This window comes from Strigops habroptila, chromosome 1, assembly GCF_004027225.2.
Source record: "Strigops habroptila isolate Jane chromosome 1, bStrHab1.2.pri, whole genome shotgun sequence".
Lineage (NCBI taxonomy): Eukaryota > Metazoa > Chordata > Aves > Psittaciformes > Psittacidae > Strigops > Strigops habroptila.
In genome coordinates this window covers 96,688,749-96,715,741 of record NC_044277.2, presented here as the reverse complement: position 1 = coordinate 96,715,741, position 26,993 = coordinate 96,688,749, and the positions used below count along the sequence as shown (strand labels likewise).

The 26,993-nt window shown below is 41.8% G+C and overlaps 1 protein-coding gene across 6 annotated transcripts in view; it reads left to right on the top strand.

The window, feature by feature from the left end:
* The window catches only part of SMARCD3 (SWI/SNF related, matrix associated, actin dependent regulator of chromatin, subfamily d, member 3), an 89,959-nt gene that overhangs the window by 30,435 nt on the left and 32,531 nt on the right, over positions 1–26,993 (top strand). For 5 of the 6 annotated variants that reach the window (XM_030491406.1, XM_030491385.1, XM_032920366.1 and 2 more), the window contains exons 3-4: positions 11,222–11,439; positions 14,518–14,560. In XM_030491406.1, the coding sequence (XP_030347266.1) occupies positions 11,231–11,439; positions 14,518–14,560 (252 nt within the window). In that variant the 5' untranslated portion in view covers positions 11,222–11,230. Of the gene's footprint in view, positions 1–214; positions 346–11,221; positions 11,440–14,517; positions 14,561–26,993 lie in introns of those variants that run through there. The other variant, XM_030491368.1, reaches the window with a different exon arrangement.

Sequence of the window (26,993 nt, the reverse complement as noted above, 5' to 3'; positions counted from 1 at the left end):
GGTTTAAAAAGCTGGATTTTCTGTCCCTGCAGAGTAAACACACAGAACCCGGCAGCACAAACTATTTCTGGCTTATCAGTGGAGGAATGCAGCAGCTGAGGCTTAGCTCGAGTGGGCCGTCAGGAAGGCCCTGAAGGGGCCCCCTCCCCACTCCGTGCTATTAGAAGTGTGAGAGCCCAGCAGGACTCAGAGGGGAGAGTTGGAGAAAAAGGCAGAAAAGGGAAAGAAAGAGGAAGAGAGAGAGTGAGAGAGGCTGAGCAGACCCTGATGGCTACAGACGAAGTTACAGGAGGGGCTCGCAAAGCTACGAAAAGCAAACTTTTTGAGTTTCTGGTCCATGGGGTGGTGAGTCGGGAAAGTTAGTGAGCTGGCTGGCTCTGAATAGAGGGATGAGTGGAAACTGGAGGCTCTGTGCTGGGCTGGATTGGCTCCTGCAGTGTGCTCCTGGGGCGCTGGTAACTGCCTTGCCAGGAGAGCACTGGGGTCTGTAAAGCCCCCAGAATATGCACGGATTCATTGATAATATAGGCTTGTGTCTGGGGGGATGTGTGCTGTGATTTTTGCTTTGATTCTCCATGAATGGTGAATAGCGTGCTTTTCAGCCTGATCATGGTGCAGAATCTGCACTGGATCTGACCCAAATGGGCTTGTAGGACACTTTGTTCTGTAATCAAACTTGTGTTTTGAGAAACAATTCTGATGAAAGCCTGATGAAGCCTTGTGGTACTCCCTCTGGGTCTTGTCTCCAGTCTTGGCTCTTATGTATCCTCTGGCTACTTAACAGGTGACTTTCAGGGGCTTGGAGAGATTAGCTCTGCAGATCTGTAACAGTATGGGAACTCACCCACGAGAGAATTTCAGGGTGCCGTGCTTAATTAAAGCAATCCTTAAGGTCTTTAAAAATTTTCCAGCTTTTGTTTAGGAATCAGGTCTTCAATCTCCATTTAAGGGGAAATGCTAACCCTGTTTTGCTGCCGTTGGAAATGATGTTCTTTAAATGACTCTAGTGATTGAGGGCAGTCACCATTTATAACATTTGGATTTCTTGTACTGATACACATTTAACAAAAATAAGACTGTTAAAGAGCCCCAAGGAATGCAGGTGTTTGGATACTGATAGTATCCTGAGTGCTTTCTCTCTTGAGGATTCTGCCACCTCCTGTGGCACCTTTTTGAAGACATCAGGTGGGGGTTCTTGTGCAGATATCATAGAAATCTGTGGAGCTCACAGCAGGCTCCTGGATTGTCTCCATAATTTGGGTTTATTCCAGATGTGTAGGAGCTAGCATGTGTCCTGCAGATCCTGAATATGATGGGACTTGCAAAGCTAAGGACTTCAGGTGGCATTCTGTGTTTGTGAGAGCAGTGAACAGGTGATGTGGTGCCAGTGTACAGGAGCAGTCTGATGTGAGGTTGGCGGATGTACAAGGATGACTGAGGATCAAGTGTGCAGGTCTGTAGCAGTGGTTTTGTTGTGGACATGTGGGTTCATTAAGGTAGCCTGGCTCAGGATGGCTATAGATGGGCAGAACCTTAGGCAAGTTGGGAGGGGTGGGCATATGGGATGCTTTTGCCTTTTCCAAGGTTTCTGTTGGCATTTGCACACCAATAGTCTTCCTTTAGGATCAAAAAGAGTGGCAAAAAGTTATGTGAATTTGCCTAGATGGACTTCATGTGAAAGCAGCATGCTTTCCCTCTTCAGCATGGGAATTTTTAATTTGTACCAGAATGAATATAGCAGAATTCATTTCCATTGCTTATTTGGATGCTGAAAAGTCTGCCTTTTCTGCCCTGGGAGTTTTGCCGCTAGTGGCATCTAACTTGAATATCTGCATTTGCCTGGAATATCTGCATTTGTTTGTCATCTTCCCTCTACTTGTCAGTGAGGCTGGAGCTTCTTGTCTGTTGTTCTGTTGCCTGAACACCTCATATATGACTCTTTTCTTTCCTCCATGATGATCTCCTTTTTTGCTTGCTTGTTTGTTTCTTCCTTTAGTTTCTTCCTCATCTCAGGTTCATTTTGATCAAAACATAGGTGGGGATAGTAAGTCTTCCATTACTTAAAAAAGGTAAAAAAAGTTAGGACTTTGTTTTATGTCTTCAGGCCCATATCCTACCAAATAAGAGAATGTACCATCACAACCATTATCTTGAGTTTACATATTGCTGGCTATTGAGTTTTATTACCATCGACAGTGTGTCAGCATCTGAATTAATTCCTTGAAAAACCCAGTTACATAGCGCACTTTACTGGAATTCCTTGGAGTCAGTTTCTGCTCTAATTTCAGGGGAAAATCTCCTCTTAAAATTACTTTTTTTTTTAATCTATGATAACATTATTTGAGTTGGTTATTGCAGGCTTCTCCTGCCCCCCCCCCCCCCCCCCCCCAAAAAAAGGGGGGAGGGGTAAATCGAGGTAGAATGTTGTGAGAAAATTTTTTGCTATGTGAACACTTTAATGAACAGGATAATTTTGTGGTATTTCCTAAGGGCAGTTAGCTTTTGGATTCACTTGATCTTTCTGGAAACATACGTTCCTTTTCTAAGGTCACTTTGCCCTTTGCTCTTGTGCACCTGATCCTGCCTTTGTTCTTTACCATATTGGCAGCTTAGAAGATGTCTTCTTCCCTGTTTGTCCCAGTCAAATAAGATAACCTCTGAAAGGTGAAATCTCTTAATGGTTAAAAATCTCAAGTGCAGTACTTCATTCTCATCCTGGTTGAGTTCTTGATAGTTTGTTACACCTCTGGTTAGCAGTTCCTCTTTTAAAAAAGGTTTAATTTCTTTCAGTTGTTTGTTTTTATAATTCTTTTACTTCTGTTTCATCAGGATCTCACACATTGTTTTTGTGGGAAGAGATAATTTTTATTTTTTTTTCGTTTCCCAAAGGCCTCATCCCTCACTTCGTCCTTTGTTGTTGTTGTTGTTCCTCTCTGCTCTACTTCTAGTACTTCCGTGGATTAATATGGCTTTAATCACCACACTTACATTGATTTATCTCTTTATTGATGCATTTTCTGCTGTCCACTAGTACATTTCAGGCTGTCTTTTTGACATCTTCCTCTAGGTGTCCAGCTGTTGCCTTAAATTTTGTTGACCCAAACCAAGTTATTAATCTTTCTGCAGGCCATTCCTTTTCTTGGTTTCTTCTACCCTCTGGACCCTAACACAGGCCTCTCTGCTGGCTGGATCCCTTCAATGGATGTTAACCTTTGTCTTTCCCTTCCCCCCCCCCCACCCCCCTTTTTTTTTCTTTTTTTAATTTTTCTTACTCAAACAGGTATCTTCCCATATAGCCTTGAGAAGGTCTGTGGTGCAGATTTTGCTAAAGCTCTTGTCCAGACATTTGTTCTTTGTGACTCACTTTGGTGCCTTGTACTGTCGACCTTGCCTGTGTCATCTTCACACAAGAAGCTGCTGAGAGGTTCGTTTTCTTGTCCTGTTGTTCTGAACTTTTAAATCTGCTTTTGTGTCCTTTTTCTGTTCCCACTTTAGCTTCCTTCCAAAACTATTCTTCTTGCCCTTTATACACAAGATACACCTGTAAAAGTCTATGTCCCTTTCTTAACTATCAACTCATATCTGTATTTACAATATACCTGCTGTCAGTTCAGATTTCTTTTTCCCATAGAGATCTGTTCTTTGTCCTCTGTGCTTTGCTTAGGAAGCTCTTCCTGTTAACAAAAGTCCTCATCCATATTTATTTTCTGCTAATATGTGGGGTTTTGATAGTTGCTGCCAATCTCTACAGTTTACTATTAGTTATGCATCAAGACTGCTAATTTATACAAACCTGTGTATCACGTGACTCCTTTGCTTATCCTCAGTCTCCTTTTTGTCTGGTTATCTACCTCTCAAATCCAGTAATAGAATTTTATGGCAAGTACAGAAATGGTGTTATAATTTCAAGTACAGTGAAAGAAGGGTCTCAAAGCATGCCATCATGTAAATAAATATTTAATAGAGTGATAAATAGCTTGTTGCCAATGTTAAAAAAGACAGAGAGACAGTTGTGGTGCCCCAAAGATGTACAGAGCATCTAATGGATTTATAAGTGATTTGGAAAAGGGGATGAGCAATGGATTTCATAAGCAGGTTTTGCATCTCCTCATGCATTGCTGGGTTTTAAACGAACTATGACCATTCAGGAGCAAGGCTTAGATGTCACTGTGAACTGTCTAGTGTGTAGCCACTGCTACTAAGAAAGCATGTAAACTGTTAGTCTTATTAAGAGATGGGGCAGAGAATAATACAGAAGCAATTGTAAATCTGTAGCATATGCTTACAAGAATATTTTTCTGATTTTGGTCATCTGCATGACTTAACAAGGAAAAAGAGGGGTAACTCAGAGGACAGTAGTAGTGGGAGACCTGTGAAGACTTAATGAATAAGAAAATTTTTATTTTTTTTTCTATTTATAATATCTAAGGGTGGAGATTGATTAGGAAAGTTGTAAAATCTCTGTCACTTGAGGCTCTTAGGCATTGGTTAAAGAAGTAAACAGATGGAGGTACTGGTGGTACTTATTTGAGATGAAGAAAGACTGGATGATCTCATGGACTCATATTTCACTATATTATAAAAATTATATTTGTTTTATTAGAATGGCCATCTGTTTTAAGTGGATAAAAGTGACTGTTCCTTCCAGCCAGTCATCAGCTTGCAGAGATCACTAGTAGAAGTAGCTTTGAAAAAAGTAGAACTTTCCTAATGAAAAATATCCCACTCATTTTTGTATTACCATGGATATAAATACTGTCTTGTCAGAGCATAAACCAGCTAACACTAGAAAGGCTAGAAAAGAGCCTCATGAACTGTCACTTCTGGACAGTTTGTTCCACTTCCCTAACACAGGGCTATCTGCATGGTTCTCTGTGCCGGGACATTGTCACGGCACAGGTCTTGGAGTGGAATCACTGGTTTGTTGCATATGCATTTCCCTGTTTTGTTAAACAAGGAGATGATTGGGGTAAGTATAGGAGAGCTTGGAGAAATCGAGGGACCTTACCGCAGTGAAGAAACTTGACTTGGAGGGTATTTGCAGAAGACTGGTAGGGTGAAAACATTATACAGTGTTCAGCCGTGCAAGGAAGGTGCAAGCAGCAGTGGAAGGTTTGTCGTTTCCTAGCCCTGAACTAAATGCAGGCTAACAAATACAGAAGAGTTCACACACAATTAAGAAAAGAAAATTGAGTTGATTATAGCTAGGGCTTCAATAGAGATCAATGTGATTTTATGCAGTATGGGCTTGTTAAACAAATTTGAGTTGCTCATTGAGAAATCTTGGATTTGCTGATGAATATAGGTGCATAGATCTAATCGATCTGTGAAAGGTTTGAATTGCTCTTCTATTTTGGTTTTTTTTGTGTATGTTCCCCCCCCCCCCCCCCCCCCCCCCGCCCCTGCTATGTTTGTTTGGTTAGTTGGGGTTTTTTTAAGAAATACTGTAGGAGTATGAAAACAGTCACACTGGATCATTTAGGCCAGTATCCCCAGCTGCAGGGAGCAGCAGAAGACTGCATGGAAGTACAGAAACAAGGCAAAAACATAGTGATGCTTCATCCAAATACTCTGTAGCTCTGGAGCTTTCTAACCCAGAGCTGCCCTCTATGCATAGTACCTCTGTATGGATTTTATCTATGTAGGTTAGTCCGCTGATGTCTTCCTCAACCCATATAAACTTTTAGCATTCACAGGGTTTTGTAAAAGGAATTTTTGTAGCTTATCTTGCATAAGAAAGTCCTTGATCCTGCCAACTGCTAATTCTTGTAAGGGAAGAAACAGCGAGCTCTTGATCAGTCTCCTCTCTTTCCATGCTACTCATACTGTTGGAGAGCTCTGTTGTTACTTCTCCCCTGTCAAAGCACTCCTTTTTAACAGAGTGAAAAGGTGCTTTCTGATAGTTCTTCACACAAAATCCATTCCATTCATTGTATCATCACAGTAGTGGTTATGATCAGATTTATTAAAATGAGCAAGTTGATGGAACTCGATGATGGTATGTAGGGTTCGTTACTTTCAGTTCCAAAGATAGTTTTGTTTTTCTTTCTTGGATACATACAAGTGCTTCGTTTGCGGTTTGATGTCTCATTATTCTGAGCCGTGAATGGACATATATGAAATAGAAACTTCTTCTCAAGTTTCAATTTGTGTAAATATGATGGTTTTTAAGTTAAAGATTTTTGGATTTTTGTGAACATTATTTAAAGTTGAATGGAACCTGGAACATTTGGACCTTTATTCTTGGATGTGAGAGCTTTTGGGAAATGGAGGAAGGTGAATATGACAGACAAGCAGGAAGAATTGCAATACTGATGTTTCCGTTTACTAAATCTCTATAAGATTCATAGACATTTTAAAAAGAGAATTCATATGAGGTAACATCTGTAGTTATAGGAGAGGAGACAAACCATCTGAGAAACCATTTGTGCAGTCAGAAACCTGTTGCCATCAGAAAGTATCAGTCTAGTCTAAATTTCTTAACTGTTTCAGATACTTCTAGTGACCTGTTCATACTTCCAGACAATATCTGGCATCTCCCCTTGCTTTTGCTTATGCCTTATAGAAATCAGTAGCTACTGTAATGCCTTGACAGGATATATTGTTTAGCCAAGGTAGCTTCTATTTTTAGTTAAAAAAATATACTGTTTGTATACTTGGTAATTATTGTAGTTGTTCTCAAAATCTGCCAGTTGCTCTGTTAACAAGAAGCCCATGGCTGTTCACTGCATGCCATCAGAGTCCTCTTGTATAGTACAAATATGGACAGAGCCTGAGTCTTTCAGAAGAGGAAATTGCTGTAGGTGCAGCTCAATGCTATATGGCGTTGCAGTGACTTCCTGTTCTCTGTTCAGTCTCTTTCTAAGGCTCTTGTAGGTGGTTTTGCTTTGCTTTTCTTGACACGTTTACCTATCAATTCTCCAGTTATTTTCCTCTATCTGGAGGAACCCTTCTTTTTTCTGCTTCAGCATTTTGGCCATTATGATGTTAATGTCCCTGGAGAAAAGACTCTGCAGCAGAAATACATAGAAAAGCACCACTCCAGTGCTGTCTCATTTCTGCCACCAGGGAGACGTTCACTTGAAGAATGACGAAGAAGAAAGAAACTGTCCTGTGATGTGATAGAAGGTTCAGGCAGGGAAGAAAGTAGAAAAGCCAGATGTGTGGCTTGGGAAACTGGGCAGTGAAAGGTAGTGATAGGGACTTGGCAGCAGTTGTTGGGGAAGTGGTATGCTTGTGGCACTGACAGTGTGCTCAGCTTTGGAAGGGTGTAGTCAAGGCGGTGGTGGACTGTGTACAGTAATGCAGGCAGTCAGCAGAATTCTTAGGGACCAGTATGCAAGCATTAAATATTGGTTGTGTGCCTTTCACAGAATCACAGAATCATAGAATGGTTAGGGTTGGAAGGGACCTTAAAGATCATCTAGTTCCAACCCTCTGCCACTTTCTCTAAGTGCTGTACTCTTTGTCCTTGCTCTGCAGGCAGCTCTGCTCTACTCTTCATCTTCTCAGAGCTGCAAGAGTGGTCCCTTCAGTGGGGGACATACTGTGATCTTCCTCATTTCCTGTGGCCCACAGTGGTTTTTCCCTCTGTCCAGTAAAGTGTCTGAAGTAGTGCAAAGTTTAGGTATATGGAGTCAATGCAGGAAAAAAGTGGTTAGGTCTGTGGGTAAGAACAGAGTTGGGTCAGGTAGAGGTGTCTAGGGTAAATGATTTCCTAGGAAAGAGGATGTGTCAGTGCTGTTTTGCACTGCAGCCTTTACCGTGGATGATACTTGCTCAGGACAGATTGCATCCCTCTGAGGAAGAAGGAAGAGACAGATCTTAAACCCTAGATAGGTGTACCTTCAAGATGTCTTTCAAAAGACATAATGGTAGTGCAGTACTCTTTAGTATGAAGACTTCTTTTTAATTATTATTTTTAAATGTCAATATTGTGAAAAATCCAGTGTATTACCTGTCACTGCAAGACCAAAGCCTTTTGGTCTTGCACATGTGTTTGAGGGCAGAATAAGCTTTTAGATATGTAAGGTACTGCTTGTGTGTTCTCCTTTTACACATTTACATAGACAAAGCATTTTTGTATGTTGGAAGTCTGGTGGGCTTGCAGCAGGGAGATGGCAGTTGTGCAGTAACCAGTTATTTTATGTATGGGTGATATTGGAGATGGGAATTGAATATGCTTTTACTAGAGCTGTCTCATTTTTCTCAGTTTTGTCATTTCTCTATGTTTTTCTATTTTGATGTGTAACAAAGGGAACTGAAGGAAGTTCAAAGACGTCAGGCTTAGATTGAGAGTAGGCTTAGCTTGCTGACCTTGTTCTCCAGGCCTTAAGGTATCCTTCATAGAAGCAGGAAAGCGGGCCTGCAGTCTGATCCTTGTCATGGAGACAGACAGTCTCCATGAGGGATGAACATGAGATGGGTGTGCTCAGGATCTTGTCTCTTCTGAATGACTGTCAAATGTCCCCACCTGATTGACAGACAACAGCAGGCCCAGTGGTCTGCTCTTTGCTGGAAGAAGGCCACGAGGTGTAGATTGACAGACAACAGAGAGATCTTAAATACAAGCTCAAGTGAGAAGCATTTTCTGGGCCATTTGTTTCTGCTAACTCTGCCTGGGTCAGAGGGTGGGTGTGAGTACGTGGGAACGGAGAGAGCTGCTCTGTTCCAGCAGTTTTTGTAGCTCTGTGTTTATGGGAGAAGATGTTTCCAGCTCTGCACAGAGCCTCGGCTTTGCCTTTTTGCTGCCTCCTTCTGCTTCTCTGCTCAGTGCCCAGACCCACAACCAGTTTCCTACATGAATACTTGCTGAATTCACCTGCTTGGTTCCCTGTGCTGGTCTGTCTCTTAACTCAGCCTTCTTCCTCTGTCCATACCGATTGTAGCCATTGGTTCTTTGTTGATCGTTCCTCTTCTTTCATTCATGCATACAAGTGCAAAGAATATTGAAGACTTGTGATGATCAGGGAGGGCACTGAGCTGGGGCTTTGGGGACTGCAGTGCATTTGCATGGTTAATTTGGAGATGCAGGTCTAAATTATATTTAGAATAATATTATATATTATAATTGCATATTTACAAATTATAAAAGGATTATATAAAGATGAAATAAACTATTTAAAAAAAAATTTATTTATTAGCAGTGCAAAGGCCTTTTTCTTACCATCTCTCAATGGACTGTCCTGCATACCCTCTGTGGTGCCAGCATGTCCCTTTGGAGACCACTAGTGTACTTTTCCCCAGTACTTTCTCTTGTCTTTAACTGTTGATAACTTAGTGAAGTTTCTGAGCTAAATATGTTTTCCATGTCATTAGCACCTCTTTGGAAAGGGGTTTCACAGGCTGACTACCCGCTGTTTGGCAGGCTACCCTCTTTTGGCTGTCTGAGAGCCTGACTCCTCCTAACCAACTCTGATGGCCGAACTTCATTATTCTGGAAGGGGCAGTGAACAGTCAATCCCCAACTGCCATCTCCAGGCCACTCATGATTTTGCAGAGCTCTAGTAAATGCCCCCCTCAGGTTACCTCTTTCCTGATGGAAAATCATAGTGTATTTACTTTCAGTTCCTTGGATGCAGTTCCATATCTTAATCATTTCTGTGCCATTCTTTGTAAGTTTTTTCAGTTCTACTCTACTGGTACCTGCAGGAACCAGAACTACATGCAGCATTCGTCATGCGGGCAAACTATGGACAGTGGCACAGTGATGTTCTCTGTTCCCTTCCTTGTCATTTCTTTTGTTTAATGGCTTTTTTTTGGCCTCTAGTAAGCAGTGAACTGCTGTATTTTTTTTCTGGACATATCTGTTTAAGATCATGCTTCTGTTGGGCAGCAGTCAGCTCAGAACTCATTGTTTTGTATGTGATGATTGGATTGCTTGTCCCCCATGTAATTCACTTCAATATGTATTGAAATCCATTTTCATCTGCCTGTTTAATGTTCATTCTGTCTCATAAAAGCCCTTCTGCAGTTCTTTGAAGCTGGCCTTCATCCTTGCCAGCTTGAATAACTTAGCATTACCAACAAACTTTTTCACTTCCTTGCTTTTTTTTTCTTTCTTGTTTTTTCCTTTTTTTTATTTTTTCCTTCTTATCCCCCCCAGGTTGCTTATGAATATGCTGAAAAGCATGAGTCCCAGCAAAACACTGCGTGTGCCTTCCTTTTATTTTCAGAAACAATTACTTTACCTCATTTATCCATAGTGGATGCTACTGCCTCTTGGTTCCCTTAAAAGACTTTGTAGAGGAACTTCACTTTCAAAAGACTTTTGTGTATAATTATCCTTATTCATATACCAATTCAAATGCCTGTAGACTATGTATGTATTTGTATTTTCCAATATATGTAGATAGGTAATAAATCTTGATAATTCTTGGAATGAAACTAGCTCTTCTTTCTGTTTTAAATTGTATTTTACAGGTGGTAATTATTTTACTGGTGTTTTTCCATGATGACTATAAACTTTTAGGATTTGGAATTGAGTTTACTGTGTGTCTTGATCCACATTAAGCTCGTGATTTGACCCCAAGTGTCTCTCCAGAGCACACTGAAGTCAACATAAATGTCAGGACTTAGAATGCCTATAGGGACTGCTGACAAACTACCACATTCCTTTTTTTTTTTTTAATTTTTATTTTAGAGGCTTGATCAGAGACATGACCTTTTCTTAAAAGATGCTTGTCACTTTATGAACTTACACTGCTCTCCGGTATAGGTGAAGGAGAGTGCTCTTAATGGAAAATGTTTTACCATAGTGTTTCAAGGTTCACCTTTGCTTGTTACAGTCTCCCTTCTGATCAAAGCAGCCTGCTAGTCAGTGCAGAATCTGAAGCGCTGTAGATGTGAGCTTGCTTGTAGCTTTGATTAGCATGTGAACTGCACCAGTCTGGGCTGCGTGTAGCTGCCATGGAGCTTTTTCTTCGTACCGAAGGTAGAGCTTTCTTCTGTAAGCTGGCCTGGATACGTTACTGACCACTGAGTGTTTTCCCAAACCTAGTATTTTTCATCCCTCTTTCCTGTCTACTTTATCACTGAATGCCTCTTTATGATATCCAGGAAATACCAGTGCAGAGCTCATGTGCTCCGTGTTGCTGCTTAGTGTTTACAGGATGGTTAAAATGGGGAACGTGCTGGAGCTAGTATTCGATTAAGTACAAATGTCTTAGAAGCTGAAGAAACAGGGACCAAACTGGCTCTTCTTGTTTCACTTCCTCTCTAGCGACCTGGGATGCCATCAGGAGCTCGAATGCCCCATCAGGGGGCTCCCATGGGTCCCCCAGGCCCCCCATACGTTGGAAGCCCCTCAGTGCGACCTGGGATGCCCCAGACTGTGATGGAAACAACAAGAAAACGCACTGCACCACAGCAGGTCCAGCAACAGCAGGTGCAGCAGCAAGTGCAACAGCAGCAGCAAGCCACTCAGAACCGAACTAGGAGGTGAGTGTTCCGGAAAGAAAACATGGGAGGACAATTTGAGGAAGAAAAAACGGTATCTTTTTAGCAATAGGTAAGACCTTTAAGATCAAATAAGACAGGATAGAAGATTTAGATATCGTCTGTTTCTTAAAGCAGGAAAAACATTGGTAAATTTTACTCTGTACTTTGTGAATGATCTTGAACAAACTGACCTTTACTAATGTCTGGTTTTGCAGTTATAATGCTTTTACCTCGCAGGTTTATCAGGCTATAAGTCTGGCTGTTATATTTAGCCTTTAAAGTTAATGAACAGATCTCTTCTCATATAGTACAATTACTGCATTATTTGTTACCTGTTGTGTATAGTTTCTCTAATTTCTGACTGGCTAATAAAATGGTTTGTAAACAAGACAAGTAGAAAAAAATTTTCATTGGTCATGTGAATACTCGTACTATAGTTACTCAGGAGAGTGGTCATAAAACTTGCAATTGCCACAGGCATTCCTGCATATAAAGTAAAGAGATATGCATAGGAAATAATTTCATACAATTAGAGGGGTTTTTTTAATGGAGCTTTCTTTTTTAAAATATGCCTACTTTGTATGGCGCTGAATGCATTCTCTCTTAAATAACAGCTAATTTCTTTTTTTGCAACTTATTAATCTCAGCAGTCTTGACTTCCAAGTATGAGCCAGTTCCTGATAAATACAGCAGACCTCTAGGTGATCTGCCTTTTTCAAAATCATTACAGGTGTACATATAGATTCAGACAATGCTCTGATGGTGTTGTCATATCCAGTTGTAGGTAAGACATGATTCTCTAAGCTCAGTGCTTTAGGAGCCCTGCTCTCTCTGGGTTATATGCCTTGGATCAGCAAGCCAGACTTGGGAAAGCTTATATCTGGGATGCATCTGGAAAGGACACCAATCCTGAGAGTATTAATGTATTATGATTGGATAAGATTGATTACAGAAGGAATGTGTATGAGTGCAGCATGTGAGCACAAGAGATTCGTGTGCATCTTGGAGGCCTTGCCCAGCACTAGCCAAAATGCATGTTCCACAGCATCTCCCAGGAGGTACTCCTGAAAACTGCACAAAATAATGCCTAACCTTCAAATATACGGGGTATATTTAACCTGAAAAATTGCCACTGCTGGTTAATTAAAGTAAACTAACTAGTTTCCAGGGATCATTAAAGGAAAGTATTTTCTGAAAGTTGATGGCCTTACTAACAAAAGGAAGCATTCCCCCTCCACAGTTCTCAACTTCAGTGCTTCTCATTTGGAACTCAGCAGTGATCTCTAATGTACTGAGTTTAGAACGTTTCTCTGTTTCTTCTGCCATGTCTTCCCTCCAAATAATGTGTTGACTATTTTCCTCTTGTTCATTTATGCTTCCCTGTTGTTTCCCATTGAGATTTTTCTGGTATTTTTTGTTTCAGGCAAACTTTCGTGGCACCTTAGGTGCAATTCTAGAGAGTAATTGACTCCTATGTTTTATGGCACAAACAGGCCAAGAAGGTGTAGTCGCCCTTTCTTGGCAGGTTTGGTGGAGACCAAAATCTCATTTCTGTAATAGACTCTTGGAGAACTGATTGACACCCAAGTTGTTGGGGCTCTTCTGGTTTGCTCGATATTTGCTTTTTCATTGCAAGCCTTTGGGGTTATTGCATGTGTTTGCATATCCCATTTCCCTTTGGGAAGGTGGAGTTTGTTCACGCATTACTTCCAGATTCTGTGAAGTGTTGCAGTGCAGATTCGATTTTGTGAGCTGTGGAAGGTGTTGGAGGTTCACACCATATAACATTCCTACATTTTTAAAAAGGGACATTTTTCACCTACAAAGTTGGGTGTGACTGCATGGATGAATTTTCTGCCCCTGAGGAAGGATGTAGTTTGCACCTCTGGGCACAAATAGTTCCTCAGGCTTGGCTTCTAAGGATGTGGTATTTCAGGCCAGGCTTCTTATTAGCAAATGTAGGAAGGGAGTATGCCACATCAATGTGTGTGGAAACAATTTTTACATGGACATGGCTGATGACAGACTTCCTGTATAAAAACAGTAAGGAGGGGCATCCTCGTGACATGGCAGAGTGGTAGCAGGCAGTTGTTTTCTCCCATTTGTCTGTCACAGATGGAATGATTCATTTCCTGCGTAAGATAAAGGCCTCACGTAAAGGCCTCACAAATGACACAGGTGAAGAATAAGGCCTGAATTACCTCTTGGCCCTGTTAGAGAGAGCTAGGTGACATGTTTGGTGGGCACAAACAGGTTTTAGAATCTGAGGAGTTCAAAAGACAATGTATTTGGCAATCTTCCTGACAGTACCATTTCTTAGGCACATATACGTTTGTGTCTATGTTCATGAATGCAAGGATGTTTTTAAAAGCATAGATTTATAAATGTGCTTACATATGGGTATGGACACATTATGTATATACACTGCAGCACACGTATATCTTCCCACTTGTATGTTCGTAAAGATGAACAATGTGGAAACATAAGCCCGCTTACCTTTGCGTATCACTTATGCAAATATAAAACAAGTGTATATATGTAGGGAAGGGTGTGTATATATGTGTGTTTTCATACATCATGTGGAATACACATATATATGTTTTCATCAGCACTCAGTTTTAGGCATGAATGAATGAATGCGCATCATCTGTTTGAATAAGTTCACATGCTGTTTACAGGCACTCAACCACTTACATGTGCATATGCATAGGTGTATCTATGCACATTTTCACACGTGCGCGCTGTCCTCCTACATGCTTTTTCTGTATCCACAGACAGCATGTGCACATGCACTTGCATACATTGCCGCCCGGCACCATAGAAGATGCTGTGATCAAAGAACTTGCACACTTCTTTCCAAGATGCATAACAGACAGCCCTGATTTGTTCTTAGCTAACTACCTCCCCAGGCTGCTGAGAGAAGGGGTCCTAGGTCCTGGGCATGGGTGAGACCCTTTTGCTGATGCATGCACAGCTGTGCACCAGCATGTGGAGATGTCAGGATAATTTAGCAGGTGGCCTCGTTACTCCTAGATCTGTCACCATGGTAACGTGTTTTTTTCTTTAAAAAATGTACAGTGCCAAGAGGAGGAAGATGGCTGACAAAATTCTCCCTCAGAGGGTGAGTCGCTTTCATTTCCTATTCCCTTCACAATCAGTTCAGGATCTTAGTGTAATTAGAGGGGTTTTAGAAAATACTTTCACTTTTTGTTTAAAAATCTAATTAAAAAGTAAGTAGGCAGTGGGTGAAAGTCTCGAGAGCAAGGCTGGGGCTGGGGCTGGGGGCTGGGAGTGTGGAGCGCAGCCGGCCTATGCCGGCCTCGTGCCCTGGGTTAGCCGAGCCAGCACTGCCACTTGCTGGATGGACAGTAGTGCTGGGCCGCGAAGTACAGACTTGACGCTGGGGCCCTCTGGGTCTTAAGGATGTTTTTGATCAAATTTTGAGGCTGGCCAAAAGCTAGTTCAGGGCACAGCTGTGCCTGTAGGAGATGGGCTTGTTCTCAGGTCTCTCTGGCCCAGTAGAGCTGCCAGGTTCTAATTTCTGTGGTTGTGTCCTAGTAGGACTCCAGTGAACCCATGTAAACAACAGAGTTCAAGGGGCCTGCATTGTCCAGAGAGTTATTAATTCTCTTATCCCTGGGGATATGTCTAGCTTTTAGTGTCTGCCTATGCTTGATCCTCAGTGCTTAAATCTTCTACTTCCTTTGTAAACATCAGAATTTCTCTCTGCTCCCCTTCTCTTTCATTATTCCCAGATATTTCCCTTCCTGTGCCCTCTTCTGAACAGTTCCCCCCAAACCTACTTGGTCCCAAAATCCAAGCTTCTTTAGTCTTCAAAACACACAGCTTTGTCACATCCTAGACCAAGTTTTTCTGGCTTCTGGTGCTTTTTCTGGAATCAGAATCACTTTGACAGGTGTGTAGATCTCCATGTCCTTTTCAAGTCTACCTCTCCACTAGTGTAAACCCAAATTGCCAGCAGCCTCCACATTCTCTTCTGTGACATTCCACAGGTACCTACTGCCAGCTTCCTGAGGAGGTGAGCCCACTTTGGTACTCCTCATGTCATATCGTCACTTAATTTCTTGTAATTCCAGCCACTCTCTGAAAGCACAGCCTCTCGTAGGTTAGCCATTAGTTCTCTCATGCTACTGGCTTGAAAGGACTAAGTTACAATTAAATCCAGAACTTTGAACTACTTGCAGCCTCCATGGTATTTGTATTAAAGCCTCATTCCTGCATTTCTGTATCTTTCTTGGAGTCTCTACTTGCTTAGAATGAAAGCTACATTTCTTGTGCTGTCAGTTCTGTGTGTCCCACACATATTGTTTTCACAGACCACTATACGTCCTCTGTGGTGAGGCTGTAGCTCTAAATATATGTCCGTTTCAAGGCTCTTTTTCTTTTTTTCCCCGCCTCTGTGTGGTGCCTTTCTAAGATAAAAAGGTCTCGCTTACAACAGAGGTAACCAAACTTTTCTGGCAGTAGAAGACTTGGGCCTCTGTTTATCAAATTCATGATAATTCTTTAATAGATAGAGCCTTATTCAAATATGCCAAAAACCTATACAGATGATAGCACCTTCCAGGATCATGCTGTTTCCAAGTCTTCTTGCCTTTCAGTATCTTTGTTGCTGTCAGTCAATAATTTTAACTGATGGAGTGATAAGGCAACACAAATTGCTAGAGTTCTGTCTGCAATGGAGTTTTTATCAGTGCAGCTGGAGTGCTGGTATCGATGGTGTGATGTTGTGTTTGGATTAAGGTACTCCATTAGGCTGAAGTCAGTGTATCAGAACCTCCTTACACTCACCATTCTTGGGATGGGAAAATGCTGTGTGCATCAGTGTCCTGTCAAGTGGAAGATTTGCACTGGTGGCTGTGGAATGTGCGTGAAACACAGGGTAAAACTTCCAACTTTCCAGAGCTACTTCTGGCATATTTTCCAGCCAATCAGCATCTGTTACCCACAGACTTTTCCCACTGAAGGGGAGAGGGGGAGATAATAAATAAATTTTAATCTTGAAAACCATCTTATGTAATAGTGGAAAAGGAGGTGGGTTCTCAGAGTTACTTGCTGTGACAGTGAGTCAGGCAGTTGGCACAGATAACCTGCTGCTGGACTTCCAGGCTCTCTGATCAAGCCTGTGCTATAGCACTGGAGCATATTCCTAGTTGGGTAGGGCCGCTCAGCTGCTACAGATCAGCTATTTGAGGATTTAATTTTGATGGATATAATCGTATGAGAAAGTTCAACGTAGCAAACTACTGCATGTAGGAAGATAGGATTATGGAATTGCATGGGACCTCCTCGCACGTACAATCTGGTTCCCTCTCTCATGGAAGCCACGACACAGTTGCTGCCTCAAGACTCCTTAGGTTTCTTACTTCTCAGTTACTTCAGATCTGTCAGCTTTTATTTTTTTTTTTTTTCTTTTTTGCTAGGCTCAGCAAGACAAGTGCTTTTAGTTTACCAAGTAAGAGGAGCTCCCCACAATTCTAATCCTCACAGTCCTTCGTTATATCTATTCCAGGTTAAATTCACCTCTTTGGAGCCTCTTTAAATCTACCTGTCAGGAGGCCAGAACCATATGTAGTATTACAGATTACCAGTATCACCAGTGCTTGAATGCCACTAATGCATTTTTATTTCTACTAGAAATAGCTAGTGGTGCAGATTGGGATCACTTTTATTTTTTATGTCCTTGCCACATTGATACAGCATATGGTCATTCTGTGATTGACTGAGACTCACAAGTATTTCTGCTTTCTATTATTTGCAACTGATGAATTCCTGTATTACAGCAGGAATTATGGGTATAGACTCTGAGGAACATGATCTTGTGCTTTGTAATGCTGTATTTCATCCTGTTTCTATTATACAGTTCTCAGTTTCCTTATGTTCTCTGTACTATCCTCTGTCTTGTACTGACAGTGCCACCCAAATTTGTCATTTTAATTTTTGTTAGCATACTTCTTCTCCTTGTGCTGGAGCTATTAATGAATATATCTAAATAAAATTAGTTTCAAAAATGGTGCATGAAGTCCTTCCTGCTTAATACTTTTTTCTATGCTGGTTCTTTATCACAGATTGTTCTTGTTCTATTCCGTATTTTTCAGTCTTAAGTAGTGGTTCCCTTCATGACTGCATGTCAAATGCTTTACTTAAATGCAAGTTGATTTGATCTACTGCATATCTTTTGTCTAAAGTGCAATTTTAATGAAAAGAAAGGCTTGGTTAGGCCCAGGCTGACATACTGTAATGTAACAAGGCAGCATTTTTTTATAGTATATTTAATATTAACTCCAGTTCTGTGCAGCAGGCTATACCCCACCCCATTTTCCTTATCTCTGGATCCTTCCCTTGTTCTCAGGTCACTGAAACACTCATTCAATTTTGGAAAAGTTCATAGGCATCTTCATTCATAGCTGGGACTTAGATCTCTAACGCTGATGTGACCCAAGTCTAGCAATTGTGCCTCAAGTCGACCTCAGGCCACAGACTGTCTGTAGAGAATCGCAACTGCATATTAGGCTTAGCCTCTTCTTTCTCCAGACTTTGTTTCCTCATTACTTCTGGTCAGTGTCTTATTTTCTTTTAGTTCTGAGTAATTTCATTTTTCCACTGTTCTGTTTCTTCAGTTTCCTTGCCCACCCATTCTGATGCAAGAATCTCAGCTGAAAATCATTCTGACTTCATAGCTGTGTGTGTCTCTGCTTTTCCTCATTTAACTTGCTGAGTGGAGTGCAACTTTGAAGCAGCAAGCTGCTTCTCCTTAAATAGCATGCTTGTCTCTTAATATTGGCTACTATTCTTCTTAGTGGGCCCCAAATTCCCACGAGGACTTTTTGTCTAGCTGTGCTGACAGGTTTTTGTACAGCTGTCCTCTCCTTTTCATCCTCTCTACTTCATTCTCCTTTACACAAACATTCAGTCAGCTCCTGCTGCCATTCACAGACCGCCATATGAGATTCTCTGCACAGATCCTGTACCATAATAGCTGTCCTGTTTTTTGGTCACTACATGGCTGTTGCCCACCCCTTTCTCCATCTGAGCCAACTAGAGGTGAGGAACACCTGGATTTGCTATTCACTCATACGAAAAAAATAGTTAGGGATGTGATAATCAGTGGCAGCCTTGAATGTAGCAACAAGTTCAAGATCTTGAAGGGAATGAGGAAGGAGACTAGTGAAATACAGACTCTGGACTTCAGACAAGCAGAGTTTGGCTTATTCAGGGAACTGATAGGTGTGATTCCATGGGAAGCAGCTCCAAAGGGCACAGTGGCTTAAAAAAGCTGGCAGGTCTTTATGTACCCTCCAAGCACAAGAGCAGTCTGTCTTGATATGCAGGAAAATGAGCAGATTTATTAGGAACCCAGCTTAACTGAGCAGGGAGCTCATGGTGGAGGTCCCAGCATCAAAAGGCAGTATACAAGAGGTGGAAGCAGGGATAAGCTACAAAAAAGGAATTTAGAAATTTTACCTGGGCATACAGTATTAGGAAAGTCAAAGCTCAGCTGGAGTTGAGGTTTCCAAGGGACGTCAAAGGCAACAAGAAAAGCTTCTACTGTTACATTTCTAATAAAAGGCTGACTAAGGAAAATGTGTACCCGATGCTGAGTGGTCTGGGTGATACAGTGACAACAGAGACAGATTAAGTCTGAAGTACTCAAAGTTGCCTTTGTCTCAGTCTGCACCAATGATGTCTACCATACCTCTATGATCCTTGAACATGTTCAAGAGGAACAGCCAGCAATGGACAGGGTTTGAGACAGGGATTACTTGAGAAAACTTGACCTCTACAACTCCATGGTACCCAACAGGCTTCATCTGAGGATGCTGAGGGAACTGGTCAATGTCTTTGCAAGTCCACTCTCTATAACCTTTGAAATGTTGTGGAAATTGGGGCAGATTCCCAATGACTGAAAAAAGGCAGTTGTTGCACCCATCTTTGCAGAAGGCCAAAAGATGAATCCCAGGAACTGCAGCCAATCGGCTTCACTTTGGTCTCTGCGAAAATCACGGAGCAACTGCTCTTTGAAACACCTTTCTGAACATGTGAAGGAAAAGAAGGAAATACGGAACAATGAGCATGGATTTACTGAGGGTAAATCATGCTTGACCAACCTGATTGCCTCCTCTGATAAAATGACTGGATCTGTGAGCAAGAGGTAGCAGTGGATATAATTTACCTTGGCTTTAGCAAAGTTTTTGACACTGTCTCCTATAATAGTCCTGTATCCAAGCCAACTTGGTCTAGATGGGTGGTCAGCCATCTGGCTGGATGATTTGACTTAAAGGGTAGTGGCTAATATGTTGTGCTCTACTGGGAAGACAGTGCCAGGCAGAGTACTGTGGGATTCTATCTTGGCAGCTGTTCAGTTTAGCATCTTTATCAATGACATGGAGGAAGCAGGGGAGTACTTGCTTATAAAAGTTGCAGATGACATCAAATAATGGGGTGGGGGGAACCAGACAATATACTTGGGGACAGGCTGCTTCCTCCCTAAAGGGGAAGCTGGAATGAACCGACGGAACTTTATGAAATTCAGGGAGGTCAAATGCATAGTTCTTCCTAGGGAAAGTAGGGGGCACTAAGCATTTGCTGGGGCTGCCTGGCTGGGAGCAGCACTGCTGGAAAGGCCCTGGAGGCCCTGGTGGACAACGAGCTGAGCATGCACAAGAAGTGTGCCCTGGCAGCAAAGATGACTAACAGCATCCTGGGCTATATGAACAGGAGCACAGCCAAGAGATTGAAGGACTTGATTACCTCAGTACCTGGTAGCTCACAGCTAGAGCAGTGTGTTTAGTTTTGGAACCCCAATTAAAAAACATTGGCAAACTGGACTGAGTTCAGTGAAGGGTTGTCACGTTGGTCAGATGGCTGGATCAGCACATGAGGAGAGACTGAGAAAACTGTCCTTGTTCAGCTGGAGGAAGGATGTCTCTGAGGGGACCTAACAGCAGCTTTCCAGCTCCTAAGAGAGAATGGTCAAGAAGATGGAGCCAGGCTTCTCAGTGGAGCATGGCAGGAGAATGACAGGCAGCAAGCATAAGTTGAAACAGGACAGGAGCTGGCTATATGTATGGAGAAACTTTTTCACAAGAGGACAATTGGGCGGTGGAACCCGGAGAGATTGCAGGATCTTTCAAATCCCAACACAACTTCATCATTGACACTGCTTTGAGCAGGAAGTTGGACTAGAGACCTCCCAACATCCCTTCAAGCTGGTATCCGTGATCCAGCTGCTGTTCTGTAGAGCATCTCTAGCAGAAGTCTGCAGAAATGTTTTTTTCATATGCCATCCGACTCCCTGCTCTAGAGTTGATGCTTTTCCGTGATGATGTACTTTGTGGTCAGATCTCCAGTTGTTTCTTTGGACTGCATGCCAAAGAGGTTTGGCTGGGTCATAGATGCTGCCCAGCCACTGAACATAAAGATGCTGCTGAATTGCTTTTACTGAATTGCTAGAACTTTGAGAGTAAGTTCATAAGGACTCCTCATAATCCTAATTCATAGATGTGACCTATAGCCTTCTTCTATGTAATTAAACATTCAAATATAAACAGTGTGGAGCTTAGGTGCTTAGATCTATTGCTTCTATCTGCCCACGTTAGTCAGTGTTCATAACTGATTAACAAGAGTGGCTGGTGAAAAACTTGCTTAACTGTCGCTTGTAGTGTTGCAGGATCTTTGTGTTTTTGAATGGTATCTGCATGTGGCCGTGAAATTCAGAATGGCACAGGTTTTAATTGCTTTTGCCATGTTACTGGACTGTGTCATTGGCTCTGTGGTAGCCAGTCAGAAATCCTCCCTGAAACACTCTTTCTTAGGAATCAAGACTCACAAGGTGGCACAGAATTAGAATTTCTTAGAAGTGTCAGCCCTTACCTATCCTTCTTTGACTACCATAGAAGCCTCAACGGTAGATTTTGTCAATAAGCTATAGGCTAAAGTTTCTTAGCAGTGAAAGTGTCCAGTAGTTGGTAAGTCAGACTTCAGTCATTGTCACCTGTGAAAATGCTGCTTTTGGAACACTATTTTTTGAAATGGCTAGGTTGTGTGTATCTGCTGTAGGTAGCAAAAAAATTGGCCCAAAAATTGGGCTTGTCAGGCTTGGGGAGCAAGAGCCTTGTTTTCTGTTACCTTTCTCAAAGATGGAAGTTACAGGCTAGCCTAATTCTAAGGAAATGGCCAAATCTCTATCAGCGTCTGATGGTTTTGGGTATTTTAATTAAAAAAAAAAAGAAATTTGCTGAAACTGTTTTGTTTGTCCTGCTCGGGTAGCAAAGAATTCAATTCCAATTGTTCCTACCTGAAATGAATCTATTTTTTTTTTTTTTTTTTCTGGGACTTTTAATTATAGCCAACTTTCACCTGGAAAGAAACACCAATCTGAAGGGCATACTCTAATGTATCTGTTTTGCTGTTGTTGTTGTTGGTTGGTTGGGGTTTTCTTGTTTGGGGTGGGGTTTTTTTGTTTGTTTTTTACTATCTTTAGTTTAAACTAAAGTTATGCAGGTGACAGCATGGTGTCTGTCTGCTACATACAATCTGCCTGATCAAGAAGGAGACAAAGCCTTTCTTAGACATCTGCAAGAAGTCCCATGGTTGCAGGCCCTCATACTCATGGGGAAACTTTTACGACCCTGACATCTGCTTTGAGGGCAACAGCACCGGGCACAAGCACTACAGGAGGTTCCTGGATTGGATTTAGGACAATTTGTTGACACAGGCAATCAGCAAGCCAATGAGGGGAGGTGTTCTGCTGGACCTCTTACAAAGAAGGAAGAACTGGTTGGGGATGTGAAGGTCGTGGAGGGCAAAGGGGCTCCGGGAAGCTGGCTGAACTTCCAAGGACAACCTCTTCAAAGCAGAGGGGAATGGTCAGACCAGTGTGCAGACAGTTGAGCAGACGTGGCAGGAGGCCAGTAGAGTCAAGCAGGGAATTCCTGACTGGCCTCAAATGCAAAGAGGGAGTGCGTGGAGGTGTGAGCAGGGCTGACCTACCCAGCAGGAACAGTACAATGGTGCTCAAGCATGCAAGTCTGAAATTAGGAAAGTCATAGCTCAGCTAGAATTGAACCTAGCAATGGATGTGATGGGCAACAAGAAAGCCTTCTGCGAGCGGATCAGCAGAAGGAAGACTAAGGAAAACCTGTGGCTTGGTCTGGTTCTGCTGCTTGTGTCAAAAAGCTGTGGAAAAGGCCAAGGCACTCAGTGTTGGCTTTGCCTCTGTTTCTCCTGGTAAGCCCTGTCCCCAGGCCTCCCAGGCCCCTGAGTCTACATCAGAGTCAGGGGAGCACGGCTGTTCAGAGGGACCTTGACAGGCTGCAGAAACAGGACGGCAGTTCAACGTTGTAAAGTTCAACACAGGCAAATACAAAGTTCTGCTCCTGGAACAGAATACACTAAGTAGTGGTACAAATGGGCATCAACTGGGTAGAAAGCAGTTTTGCAGGAGAAGACCTGGGGATCCTCATGGACAACAAGCAGAGAACGAGTCTGTGAGGTAAGCCAGCTGTGACAAAAGCCAGCTGCAAAATGGGCTGGCTGTATTAGCACAAGTGTTGTCATCAAGTCAAGGAAAGAAGCTATTCCTTGCTATGCCACACTTGTGAAACTGTCTGGACTTGTGGGCAGAGGACCACAGAGACGTGATATCCTGGTGTGAGGCCCGCAGAGGACCGCCAGGATGTCTGTGGGCTGAAGCACATGCCTACCAAGAGAAGCTGCAAGAGCTGGGTTTGTCCAGCCTTGATAAGAGAAGGGAGAGGGAGATCCTACTGGTGTCACTGCCATGTGGGATAGTGGAGAAAAGACAGAGCCAGCCTCCTCTTGGAGGTCCACAACAGTAGGCTGCACAACAAAACATTGGAACAGGCTGCCAAAAGATGCTAAGGGATGTCCATCCTTGGTTAGAGACATTCAGAACCCGACTGGACAAGGCCCTGAGTAACCTGATGTAATTTGAACATCAACAACAGTTGTTTTATGCAACAGCTGGTCTGCAGGACTTCCAAAGGTCTTTCTGATCCAAATTATTTTGGGATTCCTAAGGCTTAAACAGTTGTCCACCACATCATGGCTTTGCCAGATATTCTGTGAATCCTTTGTGTATTTGAGGACTCTTCATCAATGTAACTCCAGAAGTTCAAACGGATTGTTGCTACAGCGTGGGTGACTTTGGTGTTCGTCTTTTGTTGGAGGGAGCTGTGGTATGTGCTTCTGATGTGCCTTGACTAGCAAAGAGGTACTGATTGCCTTGACACTGAGGGTTTGTGGAGATCAAGGAAGGGTGAGCTGCATATAGACTTTTTTGTACTGTACAGCAGTATTTCTATCAGGGCTCCACCTGAAGAGACTCAAATTCTTTCAGAATCAGTATCCTACAATGTTAAGTTTATAGTGGAATGGGTTATACTCTTGTCGGAAGGAAAGATTACACATACAGTCATGCTGGATATCAATGAGGCCAACAGAGATCTATTTCTTAGGTTTGCTGGTGACCACACTTCACCTGGGGATGCTAATGAAAACCCAAACAACCCGCTTTAGAAAACTTTCTATGCCGAAAATGTATTTCCTAGCTCCTATGTTTTCTGATGGCAGAAGTCACAGAAGTGATTATTTATTTTTCAAAACAGAGGAATCAAGAACTAACCTGTTTGCCATATGAGAATATTGGAGGTCTATGTTTTGTAGTCTGTTTCTGTAGTGTTAAGAGCATGGGAGATGGCTTTGTTCTTTCCAGAAATGGGAAATCTCACATCTATTTCTCTTTATGTCTCTGCTCTTGGTTGTGTCAGTGACAATGAGAGAAGCTCAAGAAAACCTATGCCTCCAGCTTAAGCTCAGGTTTTCCATCACTGACAGATTTTTTTTCTGTCATTTCCTATCAGTATTCTGTCTGTTCTTTATGGTCTGCATACTTGTATATCAGCTTCTAATGGTTGTATGGAGAGGTCTATTTAATTTTGCTAGAGTGTCAAGCCTTCTTATGGGATACTTTGATAAGGAAGAACACATATTTGATCTTCTCGGAGAAGACTAAAAGTGCTAATTCGTTCTCAGTGTCATACAACTAGTCTGATGCTATCATGAGAACTTACTGCTACTTTGTTTTGTTTTTGTTGAACTTCTACATGGCAGGCATGAGGATTTTCTTGGAAGTAAGAGCGTATGTATTTAAAATCACTAGTAATGAAATACTCCCTGCAGTCATTGTTACATTTTTTCAATGTTTGGCTACACTCATTCCTAAGAACTTTCACTTTATTTCTAATCTGAGCTAAATTAACTGGCTTTATGACACCTTGTATTATAAATGGTGTTTTCCTGTCTGCTAATCATCTTAATAGCTTTTCCCAGAATTTTATTGAGTTTGTCAGTAGATTTCCTCATTTGTGACTCTGGTGTTTTTTTAGTGATTATGCTATTGCCAAGTATGGCAGTAATTATAAAATCCTTACTCTTGCTCCATGTCTTCCTGCTTATGTATTTAAGAACTACACTGGCCAGTTTAGGCTACAGTGGTGTTCTGGGCTATTGTTTCCTCTCCTACTGTTTCCTATTGTTCTGGGCTATTGTTTCCACCTCTACCATTTCCTATTGTTCTGGGCTATTGTTTCCTACCCTACCATTTCGTAAGTCCTTATAAGATTTCTCTGGAAGCATTGAGAGTCCCTATGCTGTAGCTATGTCCTACATCCTTTGCTTCTAGGTTGTTGGGTTGGGGTTTTTTTTGTATTTTGTTTGTATTTAGTAATTTATATTGTTTTCTTTCTCCCAGATCACCATGGTATGGATCCATATCCCTGTCCTTTATTTCTGATTTCCCCATCCTGTGTGACATGTAGATTTTGTTTGTTACATTCAGTCCCAGAACCATTCCTCTTCTTTATACCTTGCACCTTTGCCTGTTTGCTGCTGCTCATGCAGATGACTTCATTAACTTATCCACAGTGAGTTGCAGTCACTTTGATCAATAGCCATGGCCTCATTAGTACCAACAGTATAGAAAAATGACTTGCTTTATTGTGCATTCTGTTGTGTTTGTTCAGTATTGCAGCTCAGCTGCCACCACGCAGCTCCATCAGCAAACTCGGAAAAAGCCTTTTCTGAAGTGTCCTACAGTCTTTTGAGGTCACAATTAACTAAAAATTTTACGGCTTTTAATGCATTTATGTCTCTTTTGTCCACTTCTGGATCATTTTAATAAAAATGCCAGGTCAAAGTAGATGAAAGATATAAGGTTTTGTGTATCACTTGGCCACAAAGAAAATGGAATCTTTGTCTTAATGCCCTTTTTTCAGCTTTCTTGGGCAACACATAGCCAGTATTTGGTTTTTATCTGTGCGTCACTGGGAATTCCTCAAAAATTTCTTGTGAAGGATTGTATCGCTAAGGACCACTTGAAAGTCTAAAATATCTGGTTTATTTTTTCCATTATTTCTGGCATCTTTAAGGAATGGATGGGACATAATTTTCTTGCAGGAGTGATACAGCTAGGTCTCTCGATATTTAGAAGACTAAATTTGGAATTCACATGATGCTTTTTAGTACTCTTCCAGCCACAGCAGTAATTAGCTTGGAATGGACACACAAGATCAGTTTTGACATAATGTGTATCTTTCTCTATAGCCTTGGAGACTGAAGCAGAGTTGTTTCTTTGGTGTACTTGAGAGAGTTTAGTCTAGATTTAAATGTCCATGACTCTGTATTTCATAACTAGGAAATATTCATGACATTCTGCTTAAAACATTGTAGGAAAATCAAAGTGAAGCTTTGTAAATCCTGCTTGTATCTTTTAGCTGCACATAACAGGCTTATTTGTCCTGGTTCCACATTTCTTCTTTGCTTTAAATCAAAATACAACTTAACTTGCTGTTTTCCTTCCCATAACTCCATGACTATAAACAGATAAATATTTTATCTCATGAAACTCTGTCCTTTGCTAATATTTATTTGATAATGAGATAGCCAGAATGAAGGTAACATTCTAAATAAATTTACAAATGCACCATTCCCCAATACAATTGCATTATTAGGATGATGATGGGTTTGATGGAGTTGGGGATAAGTAAGGGATAGGACTAGGAGTTAATGGGATGTCAAAGTAAAAGGAGAGGGAATAAGTTTTTCAATTAGAATGCAGGTTTTTTTAAGGTTGGGAAATGAAGACTGGGCATTCTGCCTCTGTGCTAAGGATTGCTGCAGAAGGTGGCTCTCTGCTGCAGGTGCAGAGGAGGAGGGGAGAATGCAGTTCTGTTGTTTAAACAATATTTTTCTTACGTTCTCTTCTCCGCTTGACAGCTGCCAAGTCCAGTTAGGATTCACTCACAGCCCTTCCTCTCCTTGGTGACAGGCAGACAGCAAAATACAAATTCAGAGCTGGGGAATCTCTCTTCCCCTCTGGAAGATTTCCTGCTCTCTAGATGAGAAAAGATCTTTTCGTTTCCTGCCTGGGCTTCTCTTGATCTCTCTGTTAAGTTTTACATTGTTTGAGGAGATCCTTGTACCTCTACCTGAGTGAAGACATCTGAGCATTT